This window comes from Cynocephalus volans, chromosome 7 (genome assembly GCF_027409185.1).
Source record: "Cynocephalus volans isolate mCynVol1 chromosome 7, mCynVol1.pri, whole genome shotgun sequence".
Taxonomy (NCBI): domain Eukaryota; kingdom Metazoa; phylum Chordata; class Mammalia; order Dermoptera; family Cynocephalidae; genus Cynocephalus; species Cynocephalus volans.
Genome location: NC_084466.1, coordinates 158,957,704 through 158,979,998, shown reverse-complemented (window position 1 = coordinate 158,979,998; position 22,295 = coordinate 158,957,704). Strand labels below are relative to the sequence as shown.

The window sequence follows — 22,295 nt, the reverse complement described above, 5'->3', positions numbered from 1 at the left end:
TTATTCACCTTTGCAATGGACTTTCTGAGAGTCATTTCAGATCAGTGCTGGCCCCTCTTCTGTGTCCCTTCCAGTTCTCTGGCAGATGTGGGCCGGGAGCATGAGTGGGATCTCACACTGGGAGTTGGGACGTTTCTCTTTTTACTAGAGTTGTTATCAAGGGTTGTCATTCTGTTTTTAAGTTATGCCAAGGTTGTGGTTTGATATAGAATTTACTTTTCCCTCTCGTTGTTTCCTGTCCTTTGGTAAAGAGCTATAGAGAGGTAAGGGAACTGTGCAGCCACTATTGTCTTCAGCTACCTGTAAGTCTAGAAATTATTTTAAGTGGTTTTAAGTGATTGAGAGTTCAACATTTTTTAAAAAATATGTTTTAAGGTTTGTTAGAGAACAGTAAAACTAGCACTCTAAATTTATGATATAAGGTTTCTACATTTAATAAATCCATTGAGTGAAAAGAAGTCTATTTAGAAAATATTAAATAAATAATAATACAGATAATAAGAAAATTTGGCAAAAATCACGATGGTGGTTTGCAAGTGACTGAAGAAGTTGGGGGAGATGCCAGGTATCAAGAAGTGTTTTCTGACATGGGAGCTGTCCGGCATCGGAGCCTTATGGGCTGGCTGCTGGGTTTCCCAGCGGGATTGCTGGCCCTGGGCTGAGGGTGGACTCAATAGCTGTCCACAAAGGTCCTCCTACCTCTGGAACTCTTTGTCAGTCAACACATTGTTACCCTAAAAATATGCAAAATCCTAGGATTTGGGGACTGAATGCTGATTTTCTTTAGCATTAGAGGATTACTTTTATAATTATCTTCTTTAGTTCATGTGGGAACAAAAACCAAACACTAACTTTCCCAAAGGTTATCAGTTATGGACTGTGTGTGCAACTTTTGAAGTAAATAAAAGTAATTTGGTCTTCAGTGCCGGTAAGACAGAGAATTATTCACAAGTGAATTATTCATATTGTATTAAGAAGGTTGTAACTTGATACTAAGCAAAATGTGTTGAAGCATATAACTAGTGTCTTGAACAAAATTTATAGGTCTCGTTCATTTTTAATACCAATAAACCAGTCACAATAGTTTATTATGAGAGTTTCAGCCAAAATTGTTTAAAATGACTATTTTAAATCTATAAAGCTAAGTAAATATCAGACAATGGTAGAAATAATGAGGTTAAATGTAATTGATGGTTGTTATTCTGAAAAGATAGTTTAAAGTCATCTCCTCAAATGTCCTATAAAGTTTTCCAGCTCCGCAGGGGTCTGTATTTGCAGCTGAAGTTTTCTGAAAGCAAATTCAATTAGAGTGTTGTGTGCTTTATGAGGCCGTCTAAAGTGAAATTTTGTTTGTTTCAGAAGCGGGCATGCAGGAGATTAGAAACAAGTGAGCAGGAGTGTGTCTGCCCCCTGGTGAAGGTGTGTGCCCCAGGGCCCTGGAGTCCAGAGGACCAGGGGCCCCAACACACAGGCTGCTCCCCTGCACCAAGGCCAGAAAGTAGCCAGGGGAGGCCCAGTGCGGGGGTATGTTCTTCTTTCCACCAAACCAGTTGCAAAGCCATTTAAATATTTTAATGAAAATGTAAATAATCATTGTCATGATACATCTGCCACTGTGATTTGTTAAATAGATTCCTCGGAATGGTGGAAGGAACTCTGCCCAGCCTTGCCCGAGATGTGTTGCGGGGGAGTCCGTAAGTGCATTAACCTTTTTGCTGTGACATAAAAGATAGAGTTCTTCTTAAATATTAGATCCATAAAACAAAGTTAATGAAAACTGCAGTTACATTTCTGAGGAATGAGGGACGTAAATAAAAAGGCGAAGATTGATTTAAGCTTTTCTTAGCATTCTGTTGGGGTGCAAACTCATTTGTTTTCAGCCTCAGATTGGCAATAGAAATTCTAGGTGCATTTCAAATTCTTTCTAAAAAGCAGGATTTAGGGAAGGGACAGGCCACACAATTTGGTTAAAATAGAGAATCACTTACGGGCATCTTGGAGAAAAGACCTAACCTTCTCATTTAATTATCCAAATAGGAATCAGTGTTGTTTTTTTCTTTTCTCTGTTTAAGCTTTTCTTGCATGTTTCCATAAACTTCATATAAATCACAGATTTCAGAAGGAAACAGTGTTCACGCCATTAATTCAATGTAAGGGGAAGTCAAAATCTGCTGGAGTCAAATTCTCAGTCTCCTTTATTGGGCAGAATATCATAAAGTATATATTAGCATAATAATACCTTTGTTATTAATTTTGAACTGACACCAAGAACAAGTTAATATGTCTTTGATAACCTCAATAATTCTTGGTTTTTTTATTTTAAATTTGAAATCTTAATATTGCAATAAAATAGTGTGTGTGTGGAGGGGGGGGTGTTTATGAGCTTGTTCCCTAGAGATTTTTACAGAAACGTATTGCTCTGTTTTTGATAAGCAAAAGATTGAGTTAATAAGCTATAGAGATCTTGAGTGGACACATTGCTGTCTACTGTGTTTTACACTGATAGGCGCTGATTTTGTTTTAAACAAAGAACTAAAACAGTAACAGCCATCACCCAAGTGAACCTCTGATTATCTGAAGTCATTGGACAAATATGAAAACAAAGTTTACTGTAAAGATCCTCCATGAAGGTGTACTCTGCTACTTTTTGTACTCTATGTTTAGAAAAATTTTCATGAGTTACATTTCATTGTATTGTGTAATTCTGATTAATGATAAACTAAAGGTCCAGCAATTTGCGTTTAGTATATTTAGATTGATTCATATAGCTGCCAAATACACCCTGCAATGCAAATAAATAATAGTTACTTTGAGCAATATGACCCCATTATGGTTAAATTACATATTTGCTGGTGACTGACTAGTACCCTTCCTTGTTCCCACCCCATTTCCTTGGAATGTGTCTTTCAAATCCCCCGTCTGTTGGAGGCAAACATTTGGAATGTGGTGCGGATTCCTAATGCTCTGAGAGGTTGTGTTCTGGCATGAATGGCTTAAAGAAAAAAAATAATATTTAGCTCAAGCAACTGATTGGATCATTTTGGCTAATGTTCTGTTTGAACAACAGTACCTATTTGATGAGGGTTTTTCCTTTGTAATTCCCTAAGCTTGCCTGTTATGTTTCATAGGAAATGAATCTATGAGCAGAAAACCTACATTGATATGTAAATAATCATTTTTTGTTAATGTTCAATATTCTTTTCATCTAAATTTCAGAAACTGACTTTAAAAAATCAGTTTTCTTTTATTTGTAGTTATTCTCAATAAAATTTCACCCAGGCTTGGGCGTTTTAATATTTACACTCACTATTTCTAAAAGTCTTATGTAAATAAAGCTTGAAATGTGAATTTGAAAAGTCACACCTCATGATATTTGAACAGACTGTAGTTGCATATATCTTCTTTTTCTAATAATATGGCTAGTTTCTCTCCTAAGCTTTTAAAATAATAAGACTCTTACTATTTTTGTGTTCTAAAACATCAAAAGGTTCAGTGTTAAATAAAAAGCAAATAGTATTTTTAGAAATACAAGATCCCAGGGAGTAGTGCTTAGCAATAAATCACCGATGGGCAACAGTTCCAAATTTCAGAAGACTTTATTAAACTCACAGTTCCATTCACAAGTGCGCGCCCACTTACACATGAGTGTGCCCCTCTCTTGGTGCATAATTCCCATCGGTGACTCAGAATGGCTCCCTTGGATCAAAGAGAGGCAAAGGTTACATCGGTGGGCTTTTGGGTGAAATTCCTAATGGGAATCAAGCATGTGGTTCTCAGGGTTGTTGGTGGCTTTTCCATAGGCATGGTTTGCATCCTGATTCTCTGATGTATTTCTGACCTCAATAGGATATCAGCTGATTTGATCAGTTCTGCTCTGAATTCTCAGCATAGCTGTCTCAGCTTGAAGCCAAGTCTTGCTCTCCTGTTCCTAGGCTGTTCCTTATCTTCGTCATTGAGTTGTTCCTGACATGTGCAAGGACCTTTTCTGTAGACCTTCTCAAACTTATTTTCCAAGTCTGCATTTTGGTCTCTTTTCTGTTGTATCCGTTCTAGCTCAGGAGTCACTGACATGGTTTATTACGGTAATCACTGTTACAGTTCAATCCATGGTGCACATTATTGTTTAGAAATATCTCCTTTTAGCCCAGCATCACCCACTTGTGTTACTGACAATTGGGATGACTGGGTGGGGGACCCGGTATTATGGCATTTCAGGTGTCCACTCCTGCCCAGGGATAGGCTGCTTGGTCTCCCTATCGTGCACTGCTCAGTGCTGCAAGCCAGTAGCAGTGCAGTGACTGCCATCACTAGGAGACTTCCCTTCCTCACACAAATGGCCACGATCTTCACCTTTTTATTTACATCCTCATTCCTCAGAAATGTGACTACAGTTTTGATCAACTTCCAACACTCATGCAATCGAATCCTGTGTTAAATTCCCTCTGTTTGAAATACTTAGATTGGTTTCTTTTTTCTGATGGGACCTGACCTGGGCTAAACAGCTAATGAATGGACACATTCTCCTGGAAAAATAAAAAGATTGCTATTTTAAATGGTGGCCTCTGGGTAAGTCACACGGTGGTGCTTCCATTTAAGAACACAGCCAGGCCCTTTTTTTGCTGCCCATCACTGATGGTCCTTTGCTTTTCTCTTATCTGGGGCTATTGGGTTTTATTGTTCAAACTGCTAGTGAGTTGCTACTTAAAAGCTGACATGCAGGAAACATGATACTGCTTGCTATGGAGCTCCCTCCCCAGGCTGATTTTGCATAACAACCCATTCATTAGCATTATCAAACTTTTTTTTTCATTTGAGGGCAAATACTAAGGGAACAGTCTTTTTTTTTTTTTTTTTTTTTTTGTCTCTTTTTGTGACCGGTACTCAGCCAGTGAGTGCACTGGCCATTCCTATATAGGATCCGAACCTGCGGCGGGAGCCGTCGCTGCGCTCCCAGCGCTGCACGCTCCCGAGTGCGCCATGGGGTTGGCCCGGGAATAGTCTTAATAAGCCTCTATATTATCATTCACTTTTTGACTTTGAAATCCCCTGCCTAAAAAAAGAAAAAAATAAAGAAAAAGATATCCATTGCCTAACAACGGGGGTGTGGGAGTGTGCACATGTGCGTGCACTCCTGTATGGGGTGTGGGTGTGCATGTACTTGTGTGTGTGTGCACACTCATCTGTGTGATGTTTGTGGTATGTGTACATGTGCTCATGTTTATGTGCACACCTGTGTGTGTGGTGTATTTGTTTGTGGAGTGCAGTGTGTGTGTGGGTGTGTGTGTGTGCAGTGTATGTGTGCACGCATAGAGAATGCGTGTGGTGGGTGGTGTGTGCATGCGGGTGCGGAGTGTGTGTGTGATGTGTGTGTCTGGAGAGAGGCAGGCAGTGGGAGAGTAGAGGGAGAGGTCAGGGGAAGGGAGGCGTTGGGTTCCGACCTGCTGTTTTGGTTCATTTTTCCCCTGCAGGGACAGCAGGAGGAGCCAAAGTATGATTATTCTAAGTGGATACATTTTTTTCTTTGTGTTTCCTGTATTTTTAAAGGAGTGACCTTTAAAATACTTGTGTTTATTTTGTTTACGTATCTGTAAATTGTTGGTAAGTGCTTCCTGCATCTGGATCATCTATAAAAACTGCAGTGAAACAGGAGCCCCTTTTGGTGCCTGCGGTGCCAACAGAGAAACCCTGCCTGTCCTGCTTCATATGTTGGGTCTGAGTGTTCAGGAGGGACAGAGGCTGAGGATGGAAATGTAGCATTGTGACACAGATGAAGAAAGATCAGTGTCCTATTTCAGCAACAGCTATTTCTTGTCAGCCCCTAATACTTACGTCCTAAGAAGAGAAAACACAATCATGGAAGGATCAACAGGAATTTCATTGATCATTCTGTAAGAATCAGATTGTGCTCCACGCATTTTCCCCCAGGTGTGTCAAGGATCCTAGAGTTCCGTTGGTCTAACCCTGTCAATTTACACATAAGAAGAATGAGGTCTGCAGGGGTTAAGTGACTGACCTGCATGCACCGTGGTTGATTGGGACAGGGATCTGAGTGCCCTTCTTGGAATCTCTTTCTCTGCTCCTCTTGGCTGGTCTGGGTTTGCAGTCAGCATGCCCACGTCACTGCTCACCCTGGTGGTGCAGTGACCAGCTCCAACAGCCTCTGACAAGTATAGCAGTGATGCCGTGGGTCTTGGTGGACTTCATTCCCAGACACGATGAGAGGTTCTTGGCAAGACACAGGGCTGATTTATTCAAGCTGAGAGAGAACAAGCTGGCCAAGGGAAGAATTTGGCTGTGTCACTGTAGCCAAATATGAATCCCAAAATAGATGAGTCTGAACAGAGCACTGACAAAACCTTCAGATTCAGCTTCTGACAGTATCTGAAGGTAACTTTTCTCTGGAACATGGATACCAGAAGACTACTTTAAATTTTTTTTAAAAAACGGTTTTATTTAGATCATTTGCAGATTCTGAAGGAGCTGAGGGGCTTCAGATGACTAGAAGAAAAAGACAAAAAATTCAGATTTAGACTTGCTACAAACATGTTAGACTAAGCAAATGAAGATGTGCCCCCTTATGCTGCAAGCAGAGATGCAGGGTAAACGCTAATAAAAAAGTAAATACATAGTTAATCATACAGTAAGCAAAGAGAAAAAACAAAACCAGCACAGTGGGTACAAACACAGTCCTTAGTGGCCTTTGCTAGGTCTTGGCCTTCGTTAGCTTTGTTGGTCCTAGGATGGACCTAGGGACTGGGGACTAGAATTCTAATGTCCAGAGATAGATGTGACTTTGCCCTAACAGGGTTGTGGGAGCTAGAATTTGGACCCTGGCATAAACTTCAAAGCCTTGAATATCTGACTATATCAAAAGGAGATTAGAAAATAAGGTAACAGGCCATGCATGAATGTGGGTTCCAAGTTTATTCTATCTTAATAGTACAGAAACCAAAAGTCAAAGTATTAACACAGAAATAGATCCAGATCACTGAAGTCCTTAAGACCTTGGGTAGGCAAATGCAGAATTATCCTGTATACATGCTTCCACCATCCAGCACATACAGGATTCAGGGATAGAACAACACACCTACTGAGGATGAGATCACAGTAAAAATATAAGCCATATAAACAAATCTACTACCATGAGGGGAGTCAGAAAATGTAAGAAGCAGGAAAATCCAAATCTCCAAGAATCTGGAATAATAAAAGAATCTGAAGTTCACTGTAAAGTATTTTAAATTTTAAAAAATGATTAAAGGAGAAATAGAGCCATAATGAAATAAGACAGCATGAAAATGAAGTGGAGGGTTAAAAAAAAAAAAAGTGAATATGCTCATTGAAGTTTTTTTTTTTTTTAAATCATTCATCAGACACAGTTAAAGACAGAATTAGTAAATTAGAGGATAGATATAGGGAAATTACCCTGAACATAGTAAAAGAGATAAAAAGATGGAAAGTATGAAAGTGTGATTAGGAATCATAGAAGAATGAGAAGGTACATTAAGAAATCCAGAGGGAAGGAATTTAGAGAATGTTAGAAATATTTGAAAAGATAATGGCTGAGAATTTTCCAGAATTGAAGAAAAGCATGTGTAGCCAAATAATTTTGAAGTAAAACAAGGTGAGGGAGATCATTTATCAGATATCAAGATACATTACGAAGTTGTAATAACTAAGACAGTGTGTTACTGGCCCAGTGATAGACAGGTAGGCCAGTGAAATAAAATTGAGATCTTCAAATATGAATATACAGTTTGATGGAATTACAAGTCAGTTGGGAATAACAAGGTACTCTCTAAATTGTACTAGGATAATTCACTATCCATATGTGAGGAAAAATAAAATAAAATCTACCTCACATGAAAATCAGTTCTAGGAGATTGGGGGACGGTTATAGAACCTAACCGCCCCTGTATTAGTCTGTTTCTCTTGCTTATAACAAAATACATGGAACTGGGTAATTTATAAGAAAATGAAATTTATTGTTATAGTTTCAGAGGTTGGAAGTCCAAAGTCCAGAGAACACATCTGGTAAAAGCTTTCTTTGGTGGTGACTTCAGTGACAGCAGGGTATCACATTTCAAAGATGGTGGAGCAGAGAGAAACTAAACTCCTCATTCACTCTTTTTTTAAAGCCCTTGGAACCATGCCATGACCACCATTTTTTATCTATTCACTACAGTGTCGTGGTCCTACAAACTGATCACCTCTTCAGGGCTCTACCTTTCAATTACCATAATAGGATTTCCCACCCTCCCAACAGTCATAGTGGGGACTGAGTTTCTAATACATAAAACTCAAGGTACACAATTCAAGCTTCACTGAGTTTGGGGGGGACATTCAGTCCATAGCAGCACCCCCCCAAAAAAAAACCCTTTAATATTTTCAGTAGAAAATATAAAATATGACTACATATATTAAGACATGTTGCATATCAAAATTTCCCCACCATTGTTTAAGAAGAATTCATAAAGCAGAGGAGACAATTGTGATGCACAAAAAGGTAGGATGAGTGTTGTGAATGAATACAGAAATCAGTGTCCAGTGGATAAGTGGGCAAAGTATACGAACTAGCAGTTCTGAAAAGAGGAAAGCCAAATAGCCAATAAATATAAATGGATATTTAATCTCAACAGAAATGTAAGGGCTTGCTAATTAAATTTGATGAAATTTGCCAAAATAAAGATATGTGGTGCTGTAAGCGGGTGAGGATGTGGGGTATTCCCAATGACCTAGGAGATACAGTCCTAGGTCCATACCCTAATAGATGCCCAAGGAAATATATGAGGGATCTTCAAAAAGTTCATGGATAGATTCATATTATATTTTAATTCCATTTTTCTGTGAACTTTTTAAAGTACTGTCATATATAGAATATTTGTTGTAGCAGTGTTTGCATGGGAAAAAGCTAGGAACAACCTAAATGTTTATTAATAAGAGAATGGATAAATGCCTTAGGGTATATTTATCCTATGAAATATATTCATAGACAGCAGTGAAAATAGATGAACTAGAAAGGGCATTACAGAAAAATGTGTATAGAATGAATCCAGTTAGATAACGATTTTAAGCATGGAAAACATTGGTCCATATCTATTAAAAGAATAAACACATTTGTGAGAATGATAAACAAGTTCCAGATAATGAGGTTATTTCTACTGAGAGACTAAGGACTCAGTATGCAGAGGGTGTTTTGATGATATCTTTAATGTTTTATTTCTTAAGTTATATGATGGTTCATGAGTGTTTGTATATTGTTGTATGCACTTTTGTCTGTATGCCCAAAGAATCATGGTAAGTCTTGGGCATGATATATCTACACCCAGATACATCATGGTGAAATTGTAGGACATCAAAGACAAAGAGAAAAATCTGAAGAGCTTCTAGAGAGAGATGACTGATTATCGATGAAGGAATGGTAATTTAAGTGACAACAGAACTCCCATTAGTAGCAATAGACACCAGAAGACCTTGGAATAACACCTTTGAAATGCTAAGGGAACTGTACCTGTGTGGGCGTGTGGCCAGGCTACACTAGGCCTAGAGGTGGGATAGCCAGTGCAGTGGGGTTGCTCTCCCCCACCCGAGAAAACCCAGATATTGAAATTGAGTTCATAATAGAGAACATAAGCAGACCAATAACTATGGAAGAAACTGGGAAGGTTATCAAAAGCTACCACCCCAAGTATTTGACAGGTTTAAAAAACCCTGTACATGAAAGAACACATGGATGATTTAACATTAGAAAAGTGGATAAATTGTCTGCTCAAAGGAAAAACAAATGATCATCTTAATAGATGCAGAAACAGCATGCATCTATTAAGATCCGAATCCCATTTATGACAAAAACTCAGCAAACTAGAAATATCTTGGTAAAAGTTAAGGAACATGATACTTAATGGAAGTATTTCTAATGTCAAAGAGAAAAAGGCAAGGATGCTTGCTATCACCACTTCTGAGTGTTTTAGGGTGTCTAGCACAATGAGACAAGGAAAGGAAAAGGAAAGAAACAATGGGCATAAGAATTGGAAAGGAAAAAATCCGAATTGTTATTTCCAAACGATGTAATTATCTACATGGACTATTCAAGAAAATTTACAGATAAACTATTAGAACTAATATGAGGGTACTTCAAAAAGTTCATGGAAAAATAGAATTAAAAGATAGTAGGAATGTCCCATGAACTTTTTGAAGTACTCATATTCAGCAAGGTTGTTGAATATGACATGAACATGCAAAAACAGATAGACTCCTATTCACTGGTAATAATCTGAAAAAAAAAAAAAATCCCATTCACGTTATTTCATCATATGGTTATGGGTTACTGTGAAGTGTCCTTTGATTTTGTCCTGAAGGACTCTTGTCATATTTCTTATAGGGAAGTCAATTAGCAATGGATCTTCTGTTTTTGTTTATCTGGAGATAATTAATTTCTATATCATTTTTGGAGGATAGTTTTGTTGGATATAGAATTCTTGGTTGACAGTCAGCACTTTGAATATGTCATCTTTCTGCCTTCTGATATCCATGACTTCTGATGAGAAATCAGCTGTTAATATTATTGAGGATCCACCTGGGGTCCTAGTCAAGGGGATGAGGGCCGCAGCCCCTTCTGCCCAGAAGCAGGCAAGTGAGCACGCCTGGCGGCCTGAGCAAAGAGCCAAGGGCCACAGCCCTTTCCACCCAGTAGTGGACAAGAGAGTATAACCAGGATCCTAAGCAAGGAGCCAAGGGCAGTGCCCCTGCCTGAAAGCAGGCAAGAGAGCACACTGAAAACACCACTTCTGCATAGGTGGCCCATATGGGGCCACAGCCATGGCTGCCAAAAAAACAGCTTGACACAGCAGTAGCCACAGCCACCATGCAGGTGACCCGCCAGACACTCAACTGCACTGACACAAGGAAAGTCACCAGTGGAGACCAGAAAAAGAAGACTTCTCTCTCCCAAAAGTCCACTGCAGAGTAATAGAAGAAGCATCTGCTCTACTAGGTGACCTGACATCAGTGTGGAGGAACTAGAAATATGAAAACACAAGAGAATATGACACCACCAAAAAAAAAAAAAAAAAAAATGCAGTAATTCTCAAATACCAGATCTTGTATAGCAGGAAACCTTTGAAATGACAAAACAAATTCCAAGCAACAATCTTAAGGAAACTCACCATGATACGAGAAGACTCAGTTAGACAACATAATGAAACATGAAAAAAAAAAAAAATCCAGTATATAAAGGATGAAATTTATAAAGAGATTAATACCTCAAATGTAGCAGAACTCTTGGAACTGAAAGATTCACTCAATGAAATAAAAAGCACAACCAATAGCTTAAGTAGCAGGCTAGAACAAGCAGATCTTGAAGCTAGTCTCTTCAAAATTACCCAGGGAGGCAAAAAAAAAAAAAAAAAAGGAAAAATAATTTTAAAAATAATAAAATCTTAAGAGAGCTAACAGACAACCTTAAGCATACAAACATTTGAATGATTGGTGTTCCAGAAGTGGAGGAGAAAGGCATAGAAAACCGATTCACCAAAATTATAACAGAAAACTTCCCAGGTATAGGGAGAGGCATGGACCTTCAGGTCCAGGAGGCTCAGAGATCCCCAAACAGATTCAACCGAAAAAGATCCTCTCCAAGATGCAGTATAGTCAAACTGGCAAAGCTCAAAGACAGAATCTTAAAAGAAGAAAGAGAAAATAGTCAAGTCACTTATAAGGGAGCCCTTATCAGACTAACAGCAGACTTCTCAACAGAAACTCTACAGGTGAGAAAAAAATGGGACAATAAATTCAAAATACTCAAAGAAAAAACAGCCAGCCAAGAATACTATACCCAGCAAGGCTATCCTTCAGAAATGAGGGGAAAATAGTGTGTTTTCTAGACAAACAAAAGTTGCAGGAGTTCACTACCACACAACCAGCCGTACAAGAAATCTTCAAGGAAGTCTTGTGTCTGGAATCTGAAAAATGATAATCACTACCACGAATATATGAGAAAGAACAAAACCCACTGGTAGAACAAAAATGCAAATGAGAAAGAGAAAGAAACTAAATCTTAAAACCACAAAAAGCCATAGTAACAATGTAATAATGCTCCTGCTTTATTTCGGATTTTAGTAATTTCAGTCTTCTCTCTTTTTTCTTAATCAGTCTGGATAAAGGCTTGCAAATTTTTTGATCTTTTTAAGGAATCAACTTTTGGTTTTGTTGATTTTCTCTATTATTTTTTAATTCCCTATTTCATATATTTCTGTTGTAATCTGTTATTTCCTACTATTTGCTTTTGGTTTAGTTTGCTCTACTTTTTCTATTTTCATAAGTTAGAAATTTACATTACTGATTTGAGATTTTTCTTATTTTTATTATAGATATTTACAAGTATAAATTTTCCTCTAAGCACTGCAATAAAAAGAAAAGACAAATTATCTCTGAATTTCCACCTGTATCTCTAACACTTTTTACTTTCCTCATATGTTTCTATTACATTATGTTTAGTAGAAGCCAATTTAAAATAGTTGTATTTATTTTGAGAAGTTTTTTTTTATTATTAAATTTTGAGGTAGGAAAGTTGAAAAAATATATACATTTTTATTGTATTTTTTCTCCAAAATTTTTTTTTTCTTTCACCAGTGTTTTGTACTCTTGTACTTCTTTTGTTAATTTTATTCTTAAGTATTTTGTTTTTTAATGCTATGATAAATGGAATTGTTTTCTTCATTTCATTTCAGATTACTCATTGCTAATGCATAGAAATACAGCTGACTTTTGTATATTGAAAAAAGAAAACAAAACAAAAATATTATTGAGGATCACTTGTACATCATATGTCACTTCTCCCTTTCTGTTTTCGAGATTCTTGGGTTTTAAATAATTTTATTATGATGTGTCTAGGGGTGGATCTCTTTGGGTTATCCTAGCTGGAGGTCATTAACTTCTTGGATATATAAATTAATGTTTTTCATCAAATTGGGGGTGCTTTTGGCCATTATTTCTTCAAATATTATTTCTGTCCCTTTATCTCTCTCCATTCCATCTGAGACTCCTATTTATGTGTATGTTGGTAGATTTAATGGTGTTCCACCAGTCTCTGAGGTTCTGTTCATTTTTCTTCACTCTTTTTCTTTCTGTTCCTCAAACTGGATCATCTCAGTTGACTTCAGGTTCATTGACTCTGTCTTTGGCCTGCCTGATCTGCTGTTGAGCCCCTTTGGTGAAATTTTTGTTATTATGCTTCTCAACTCTAGAAATTCTTTTTAATTTATATATATATATATATATATATATATATAATTTCTTTTTATTGATAGTCTCTATTTGATGAGACAACATTCTCCTACTTTCCTTTGGTTTTTAATCGTGGTTTCCTTTAGTTATTCATACACATTTTAAATAAATGATTTAAAGTCTTTGTCTAGTAAGTCCTGTTTACCCCTCCAGATCTCCTTTCCTCCTTTCTCTGCATTCCGCCCAGGAGGCCAACCTAATGTCCACATTAGTGGGGCACCTGGGCTGTCTAGCTTCCCTTTGAGTTTAACCCCTGGGGGGATGTGGGGAAGGTAGCAGGAAATTGAAGAGATATTGGAGAGGGACACTTGGCTGTGTTCATTGGCCAGTGTCACTGTACCACTCAAGGAGCCAGCAATATATAACACATTCTTGTCTCAGGTTCTCGTAGCTGCTTCCTCCCCTTATCCCTTCAGTTTAGCTCCTGTACTGTCTGTTGTGGCTCCCTTCTACAGATTTGTGACTGTCCCTTTGTGATAACTCCTTTGTGAATTCTCCCATTTGCACATCCCATCTCTTTCCTGTTGGGAGTCTAACTGATCCAGAAGGATGCACATGGCTTCAGAGTAGTGATTGCCTCCAGGAGGAAGGGAGGAGGATGAGGCGAGTGTATAACATGGTGAATCTGCATGGGGCAACACAGGTGTTGTAAGAATATTTCATTATTCAAAGACTCATGCCAATGAAACAAGGATGATTGTCTTAGAAGTCCAAGGTTTTATTGCAGGCCTTCAAAGAATTCTGTTGATAAAGGACACTGTTTTATGGCAGTAAAGATGATATGCTGTTAAGGAAATAATGAAAATGATTCCTCAGGCAAGTGGCAATGGCAGGAACCACAGACACCTCTAAGCCAGAGCAGCAGTCTCACAGTTGCTCAGGGAGAAGAAGAGAGCTGGCCACAAAGCCAGGGTTCTGCATATGAGTGAAAAATGATTTTATCAGGGAAGGAGAATGGCATGTGGCAGAGTTTCTTTCCTCCAATAGGCATGAGTTGAATTGTAACTAGATTTACCATAGATGAAGGTGTCATCCTAGGTATTTAATGTGATGACACCACGTGGAGCGAGATGTGTACCTGTTGGCCCTGTCCTTGCTGGCCCCTCAAACAGATGAGGGAGAGCCCAGGGAGGGGGGTTTTAAAAAGTGAAGTGGGAAGTTTCCAAAGGGTTTGTGAATTGTGGCAAGCACCCTGCAAGGACATCATCACAGTGGGCGAGCTGAAAGAAATGCTAAAGCTGTGCACAGAGACATGCCCCCCAAGGAGACTGGAAGGAGATGCTCAGCAGGGACACAGCTGGAAGCAGCCAAACCTGAGTCCCTTTGATCCCAATAATGGGAGCAAATAAGAACTCCCTCTTCAAAACATATCTTTCTCTTGCTTGGTGGAAGAATTTTGGAATCGTGTTTTATGAAAAGTGGTGTATTATTTTCCACTATTGCTTATTAGATCACTTTTCAAGCCTAACTGAGCAGGAAGCAAGGCATTTTAGTTTTCCACAGTAAGAATTAGTGTCAAGGCACAGTTAACCATTCTCTTTGCTCTTGATTTTATCAAGTCACAGACTCAGTGCCCAACATTCCTCATCGGGTGTGCCTGTAGTGGCCGGTGGCCATCATCTGTGGATCCCAGCATCTGCGGAGTTCAGACCTCCCAGTCACCCTTGTCTGGATCAGGGATGGTATCAGGCTCCTCTTTGGGTGTTACTCGGGGCCATGTACTTTGAGAGAGACAATGACAAACTGGGATGTGTTGAGCAGAGTGAACAGGATGATGTGGGGACCTGAGATTCTCTCAGGGACAGGAGCATTGGTTGAAAGAAAGGTTTAGATGCGCAGTTTCTAAAGGTCCTTTTGTATCTGATTCTAGATCTCAGTCCTCATGTTGATTTAGCTGTTTTTGTCCCCAAGTCTTATCTGTACTGTCTTCAACATGTCTTCCAAATATACACCCCTCCTTTGTTTGTATGGGCCTTGTGGTGATGAGAAGCATGATGAAATTAAAAGCATTGTCCCTGACTTATTTCACTGAATGTAATTTTTTCTAAGTCCATATGTGTTGCTGTGAATGGTAATATTTCATCTTTATAGCAGAGTAGTATTCCATTGTGTAGATATACCACATTTTCCATATCCACTCATCTGATGATGGACATTTGGGCTGGTTCCATGTCTTGGATATTGTAAATAGCACTGCAATAAACATGGGAGAACAGGTATACCTTCGGCATGATGATTTCCATTCCTCTGGGTATATTCCCAGCAGTGGGATAGCTGGGTCAAATGGTAGAACTATCTGTAATTGTTTGAGGAACCTCCAAACCATTTTCTGTGAAGGCTGCACCATTTTGCAGTTCCACCAACAGTGTATGAGAGTTCCTTTTTCTCCACAACCTCGCCAGCATTTATCATTCTGTCTTTTGGATATTAGCCATCCTGACTGGAGTGAGATGGTATCTCACCACATGTTCTCACTTATTTGTAAGAGCTAAAAATAAATAAATAAATACACAAACAAATGGGGTGTGGGGGGGGAAGACACAACAATCACAACAATTCCTTGAACTTGTTAAGACAAATGAACAGATATGATGTTGATGGGTGGGAGGGGGGAGAGGGAGGGAGCAGGGAGGAGTCGGTAAAGGGACACGAACATCAACTACATTGTATATTGATAAAATAAAAAATAAAATAAAAAATTAATAAAACCTGTGGGAAACAGGTAAAAGGATACCCGAGGAAAACTCAAGGAGTGGAATTAATTTGTTGGAGATAAAATGATGAAATCATGGAAAAATAAAAATGTCATTATTTAAAAAAAAAAAAAAAAAAGCATCGTCCCCCCTCTGCCTCCCCAGTCCCACTGTCTGTCCCCTGAGAGAGGTCCTCCCCATCCCGCTGCCTCGGCCACAGCACACAGTGAGCCGCTCCAGCTGGGCTGACCCGTGCCGCAGTGCACTGGCCTCGCCACAGAGGGGCTTCCTGGAAATGGCACGTGCTCTCCCTGCCTTTTGGAGGTTTCCTGTACGTTAAACCACTACAGACCTTGAGAATGGCAGTAAAGGAACTTGTTTCCAAACGTCCTTTTGTAAAGGAATGCCCACTACAAATGTAATTCTGAGCGTATTGCAGGAATTGCAGCCTGTTAAGCAGATTCAGCACCTGTGATCGTTGTCATGGTCCTCGGGGCCCTTCGCAGTCTCAGCCCTCCCTCCAGACAGCTTGCCCTGCCCTGCCCTCACATTCCACACCCCAGCTGCTGTCATCACAGGCTTCTCTGGTCTGGAACACTGTCAACTCGTGCTGTTCCCGCTGCCTGGGATGCCCCCACCTCACAAGGTTCTCTTGCCCCTCATGGCCCCCGAGATGCCTCTCCTGATGCAAAGCCTTCTCTAGCCCCCCATCAGGTAGAATCTCGCTTCCCCTTCCCTGGCTCCCAGAGCGTTTGGTTCTGATCGCAAGTGAGCCACTGGTGTGAGATTTGCACGCTGCTGTCTGCAGGCCTCTCCAGGCAAGTCCTGAGTCTCTCCTGTCAGGTCCCCATGGCTCAGGGCAGCTCCCGCCTGCCACGGAACAGGAACGCCCTCATGGATTGGGCTGCTTTCTTCCCCCCTCCGCCTTACCCACCTGCCCTTCCTGGGCCTTAGCCAGCCCAGGGGGCACGTTGCTGGCATGGTACAGTCCATACAAGACAGGGTACTTTACCTGTCTCTGCCCAGGGGCCAGGGAGCCTCCCTGCCACATGCTGGCTTACGTGGCCTAGTATGACAGAGACTCCTGGATGCTGGTGAGACCTCATTGCACAGTGGACAGCGTCTGGCCAACTGTCCATCCCCAGTCATCTGGTTCTCCCAATTGCTTCTGCAGTGAAGGTGAGGAGAGAAGAGGCCTGTTCCAGGAGACTGGGGAGGGCAGACGGGGCCCAGGTGGGGATCACTGTGAACCTGGGTTACGTCCAGGTGAGAGGAGCCCGCCACCTTCCTGATTCAATATTTAGACATCATCTTTTAAAATGTTATTTTATGAATATATAAATGATATTTTCATTCTCTTTTCCCCCCTCATAGTACCATAGGAAAGAAGGGAAATAACATTTATTGAGAACATTCTCTGTACCAGGCACTATTGAAAATGATTTAAAGACCTCAATTATAGTATCATATGTTAAGATATCTATAAATATGTACTCATCTCAGAAAATATGACATTGTTTACAAGTGTTGGCCTAGTTATTTTAAATGCAGGGCTTTGTGTTGGTGTATAAGCTAACGTATATTAATTTGGCCAAGATGAACTAATTCACAGTGTAATTATCGTTACAGGGGCATTTTAACCACACTGAGAATTGTTAGAAGATGCAAGCTTGAAAAAGGAAGATCCCAGTTTTGGTTTTGAACCTACTTCGGGACAGAAAATGTGAATCTCCTACAGATGGGGGCCCCTGTTCAGACAGCAGCTGGGGTTCTCCGCAGCGGGTTGCTTGTTTCCTAACTCAGGTAATCCCACCCACCGCGAAAGCCCAGAGAATCCACGTCACATCCGAAGAGACTCCACATCGTGACTTGCTGCAGCCCCCTTTCAAATGTACCTTGCTCAAGAGGAAGATCCATTGCAGCACTTAAAAGTTAAAACAGTTCTGTTCCACACTTCCCATGAGGTTCGGGAACACTGTGGCTTCTGGGATCGCACCCGGGTGTGGCCCCACTCTTGCACTTCCCAGCTGTTCTGTGGATGTATCCAGGGCTGCTTATGTGCTCTTTTTAATTAGGAGCCTTATTTTTATATTTGAAATGCTCTATAATCCTGAAGTGAATTTGACTAAATGCTAGTATCCAGTCTGTGTAATTCTCCAGCTGAGGTTATCAGAGAGAAGGACCCCTTTTATATTCAAATGGAAATTGCTGATTTTCTCGGGTTTTCGGTGTATCATCTGACTGGAGAGTGGTGGTATTTTCTCTGGGTTTGAAGGCTTCCTGAGATGTCCTGTTCACATGATAAACAAGGTCCTGAAGAAACCACTGTATTAGAGAATAGTCTCAAGTTCTTTAACCTTCCACAGCCAGAGGGGGTGAGAGCCCCTCAGACACTCCATGTCTCCATCATGCTGTTCATAGGGACCATCCTCCCTGCCAGGGGCCGTCCTCATCACTCGTTTGGAAGAGCCCAGTCCATAAATGAGCGTGGTGTGCGGTCATGGGGCAATTCCACATGGACAGATGGAGCAGAGGAAGGCAGGACATTGAAAGGAACGAGGCCAGTGCCAGTCGTTGGACGCGGCACTGTTAACCCTGGGTAAGATCCCAGAGCTGTGACCAGCTTAGGAAGTGCCAACCAAGCCGAGAAGGCCAAGGCTGTGAGACAGGGAGAAGGTATTTTGAAGAGCTTTATTTTATACACATCTTGATTTTTATAGAAAAAATGAAGTCTTAGATTCGTAACATCTTACATGTGTGAACTCTTCCTTTTTCCCCGAATTCCGAAGTGGAGAGAGGAGGTGCGCCCACACCGACAGGGAGGCATTGTGCTAGAGGAGTTGGCACACGCACCGCCAGCTGCTTACACGCAGGGGGTACACCTGGGTAGGGAACGGCCCATGCACCATCCTGCCTGTGGAACACGCCCTGCTTAGCTATTCTGCTTTCATTCCTCATGACCCTCGTGAGTCACTTCACCCCTTTAGCCTCTGCCCCGTGTGTGCAGTGGGGACGGGCCCTCAGGGTGTGGTGTTGGCGTTAGGTAGGACAGTACAGGGAGACCGTGGGCAGCTCTTCGGAGTCAGCACCCCACCCACCACTGCTTAGCCTCCGACCCAGAGCAGGTCTCTTCTGAAAAACCAATAGGTCACCAACCGTTGTACCAGTGTGAAGGTGACAAAAGCTGTCCAGAACTTGGGGACCAGCAGTTTCATCACAAGTGCCTTGACTTCGTAGATTGTGAAGAGGATACTGGATGTTGGAATAGCTTTTCAGGGGCACCTGAAAGATGTGGCGTCACCATCTTCTCAGCATTTTCAGTCGGCTCAGTTCAGGTCATAAAACAACGCTCTGCAGTTCCAGACCTCCAGACCACCTCTCCTGGACTCTGTCCATACCTCCGAGCCCATGCCAGTGTGGCCTTGACTCAGCAGGGCTCTCACCCATGGCTGTGCCGTCCCCAAGTGTCCCCAGCCCGCCCACACCTGACTGCCTGCCAGAGTAACCTTTGGCAGGCACGTAACCTTTGGCCCCACCTCTATAAGGTGGCAGAACGCTCCAGTTTGGAACAGGCCGGCACCTTGACAGCTCTTCCTGAAGCAACATGAAGTCCGCCCTCTTTGAGCAGGCTGTTTGTAATGTGCGCAGGTGGGTGGAGAGAAGACCCTGCCCCTTGAAAGGGGGTCAGGGGTTGGTGTGAAGGGCAGGAGGTTGGCCATGCGGCCCGCTGGGACCACCTGAGGAGCCTGCCCCCGCCAGTGGCTCAGCTCTCCTCACACACAGCATCCCCCTGCCAAATTAATTTGTCAGCACCGCAGGTACTAAAACAGATTAGCTAATAGGCAAAACCTGCACAGATCCCACTAAACTGGGCTTTGGCACACCCGTGAGGAGCACGAAATGGGATTATCCCTTTAAAGTGCTTCGTCTTTGTTTTCCTGTCAAAAGAGGAGGAAAAAGACACTTTCTTACACCCTGAGGAAACAGACCAGGCATTTGTGTATTTCCATTAGATACATTTTCTATTTGTTTAATTATAATCTGTTATTTTTGTGTGTGTGCATGTGTGTAGGAGCTAAACATATCAAAACATACCTTTAATAATTTCACACAAGAAATTTATAGCAGTTTCTAAACACATAAATTATAAAACTCTTATTTCAGAAAATTCAAAAACATGGTAAATGGTTAACAAAGATATGTTAACATCATTTGAAATGGTTTTCCTCCTTTTAAAATATGGCTTATTTCCAAATTTGTTTTTAAAACATTAAAACATCAACATCCATAGTCATGATAGAGTGAATTTTGAATTATAGATAAGTAAAAAATGAAAATAAGTCATCCATAAACCCATAACTGAAAAGTAATATTAACATTTTGATGTATATATCCTTAACAAAACTTTGTCCACATGAACGTATATACCTGTAGACATACACTTTTAATGTTAGCGTCATGCACATCTTTTCATGTCGGTAAGTGTGTGTGAGAGTTTCATCTTGAGTGGCCCTGCAGTATTCCATCAAATGGGGGCACCACAGTGCATTTGCCCAGTCCCTTCACAACGAGCATTTAGATTGCATTTATTTATCTACTTACTTGCTAGAACAAAAATGGCTGTATAAATATCCTTGTGCACATTTTCATGAAGTTTTGCAATTTTATTCAAAGAGAACATTCTAGAAGTTGAACAGCTGGGTACATTCTAGTTTTCTGCCCTCTGCAAAGGTGGCATCAAGTGCCCGTGTCTCTTCACCTTTACCAATATTAGACAGAACCAATTTTTTTTTTTTTTTTTTTTTTTTTAGCTTGGGGCATCTTGAACACACACTAAAGCAGGCAGAGCCAACAGTGCAGGGAACATACAGGGACAAGGATCACTCCTCCAGCTCCAGCAATGGCAGCCCACACTGGTCCTCCCAACCCATCCCCCGCCCATGGGAAGCAAATACCAGACATAATGTCACCTCATCTGTAATGATTTTAATGTGTCTCTCCCAAAGAGACATTTAAAAAGCACAACCGTAATACAATTGTCACTCCTAATAAAATTTACAGTAATTCCTTATATCATGAAAACTCTAGTCTTTGACCAAAATCCTACATGCTTCATCAATTTTATAAATGATTGTTTTTGTTTTGTTTTTTACAATTTATTTGAATTGGGATCCAAATAAAGCCCACATGTTGTAACTAAATGATACGTTTCTCAGTCTCTTTCAATCAAGAGGTCCCTCCCCATCTCTTTTACACCTTTGCAATGTATTTTTCAAGAAACCAGTTTACAGAGGTTGTGTCAAGATTTTGCTAATTGCGTTTCCCTCGTGTTTTACCCCCTTCTCTGAACTCCGTATTTCCCATAAGTTGCAAGTTGATCCAGAAGCCTGAGCAGATTCCATTTTGACTTTTTGGCAAGACTTCTTTTTTGATCCCTGCCAGTGTGATCTCGGCCACTGGCTTTGTGGTTTTAATTTGCATGTCATAATTCACATTTCTGACACACTTACTGTGCATGGTGTGACTTCCCATCATAGCCCATTTTTCTGTCGGCTTGTGTGTCTTTTCATTACTTATTTTTAAGAGTTCTTTATATGTTAAGGCATGTAAGTCTTTTTCTCTCATATGTCACAGATATTTTTTCCACTTTATAATTCTTCACTTCCTTTTCAGTGATGCATCATCCTTTGCCACACAGAAGTTTTTCACTGTCATATCTGTCAGCCTCTTTTTTTTTCTGGTTTCTGGACTTATAGTCATTCAAGAAAGGCTTTAACTTCTCCAAGATTATACACATCATATGAACTGATTGTAAATTATACTCGTACATCTAAATTATTGCATGATTCTGATGGACTTTTTAAAATTTATTTTAGTTTCACATAACTTTCAGTGAACATATGAGAAAAGACTTTTGTCATATAGTCTGTTTTTCCTTTGTAATGGAGAATAGTGATAAAAAGAATAACGTAAAAGTCTTTAAATCTACCTATTCAAAATCATGTGTTGACCTCATTTATTTAAACTGTTGTCACTTGCCTTAAGTCCGAAAAATTTTTGACTGGACAGCAAACAATTGTTTCTAATTAAGGCGTATCTCCTTTAAAATAAACACTAGTAAATATAGACATATGCATTTCAGACCAAAAGAAAGAAAGTCCTTCCTGACTGACATTTAAAACTTTGCTCTGGCTACAACTTTTTGGGGGGTAAGAGGTGATATGTCTAACTTTATTTTTTCCCCCCAAATATTAACCAGTTATTCTAACCACATTTTTCTCCGCTGACTATCAATTCCACTTTTATCAAATACGGGATAGT

The 22,295-nt window shown here is 40.4% G+C and overlaps 1 protein-coding gene across 1 annotated transcript in view; it reads left to right on the top strand.

The window, feature by feature from the left end:
• Positions 1-18,312, top strand: part of C7H10orf143 (chromosome 7 C10orf143 homolog) — a 46,717-nt gene extending 28,405 nt beyond the window's left edge. The window contains exons 2-4 of the mRNA XM_063102981.1: positions 1,360-1,524; positions 1,632-1,694; positions 17,604-18,312. Coding sequence (XP_062959051.1) covers positions 1,360-1,524; positions 1,632-1,694; positions 17,604-17,633 — 258 coding nt within the window. The 3' untranslated portion in view covers positions 17,634-18,312. The remainder of the gene's footprint in view (positions 1-1,359; positions 1,525-1,631; positions 1,695-17,603) is intronic.
• Positions 18,313-22,295: the final 3,983 nt, after the last annotated feature.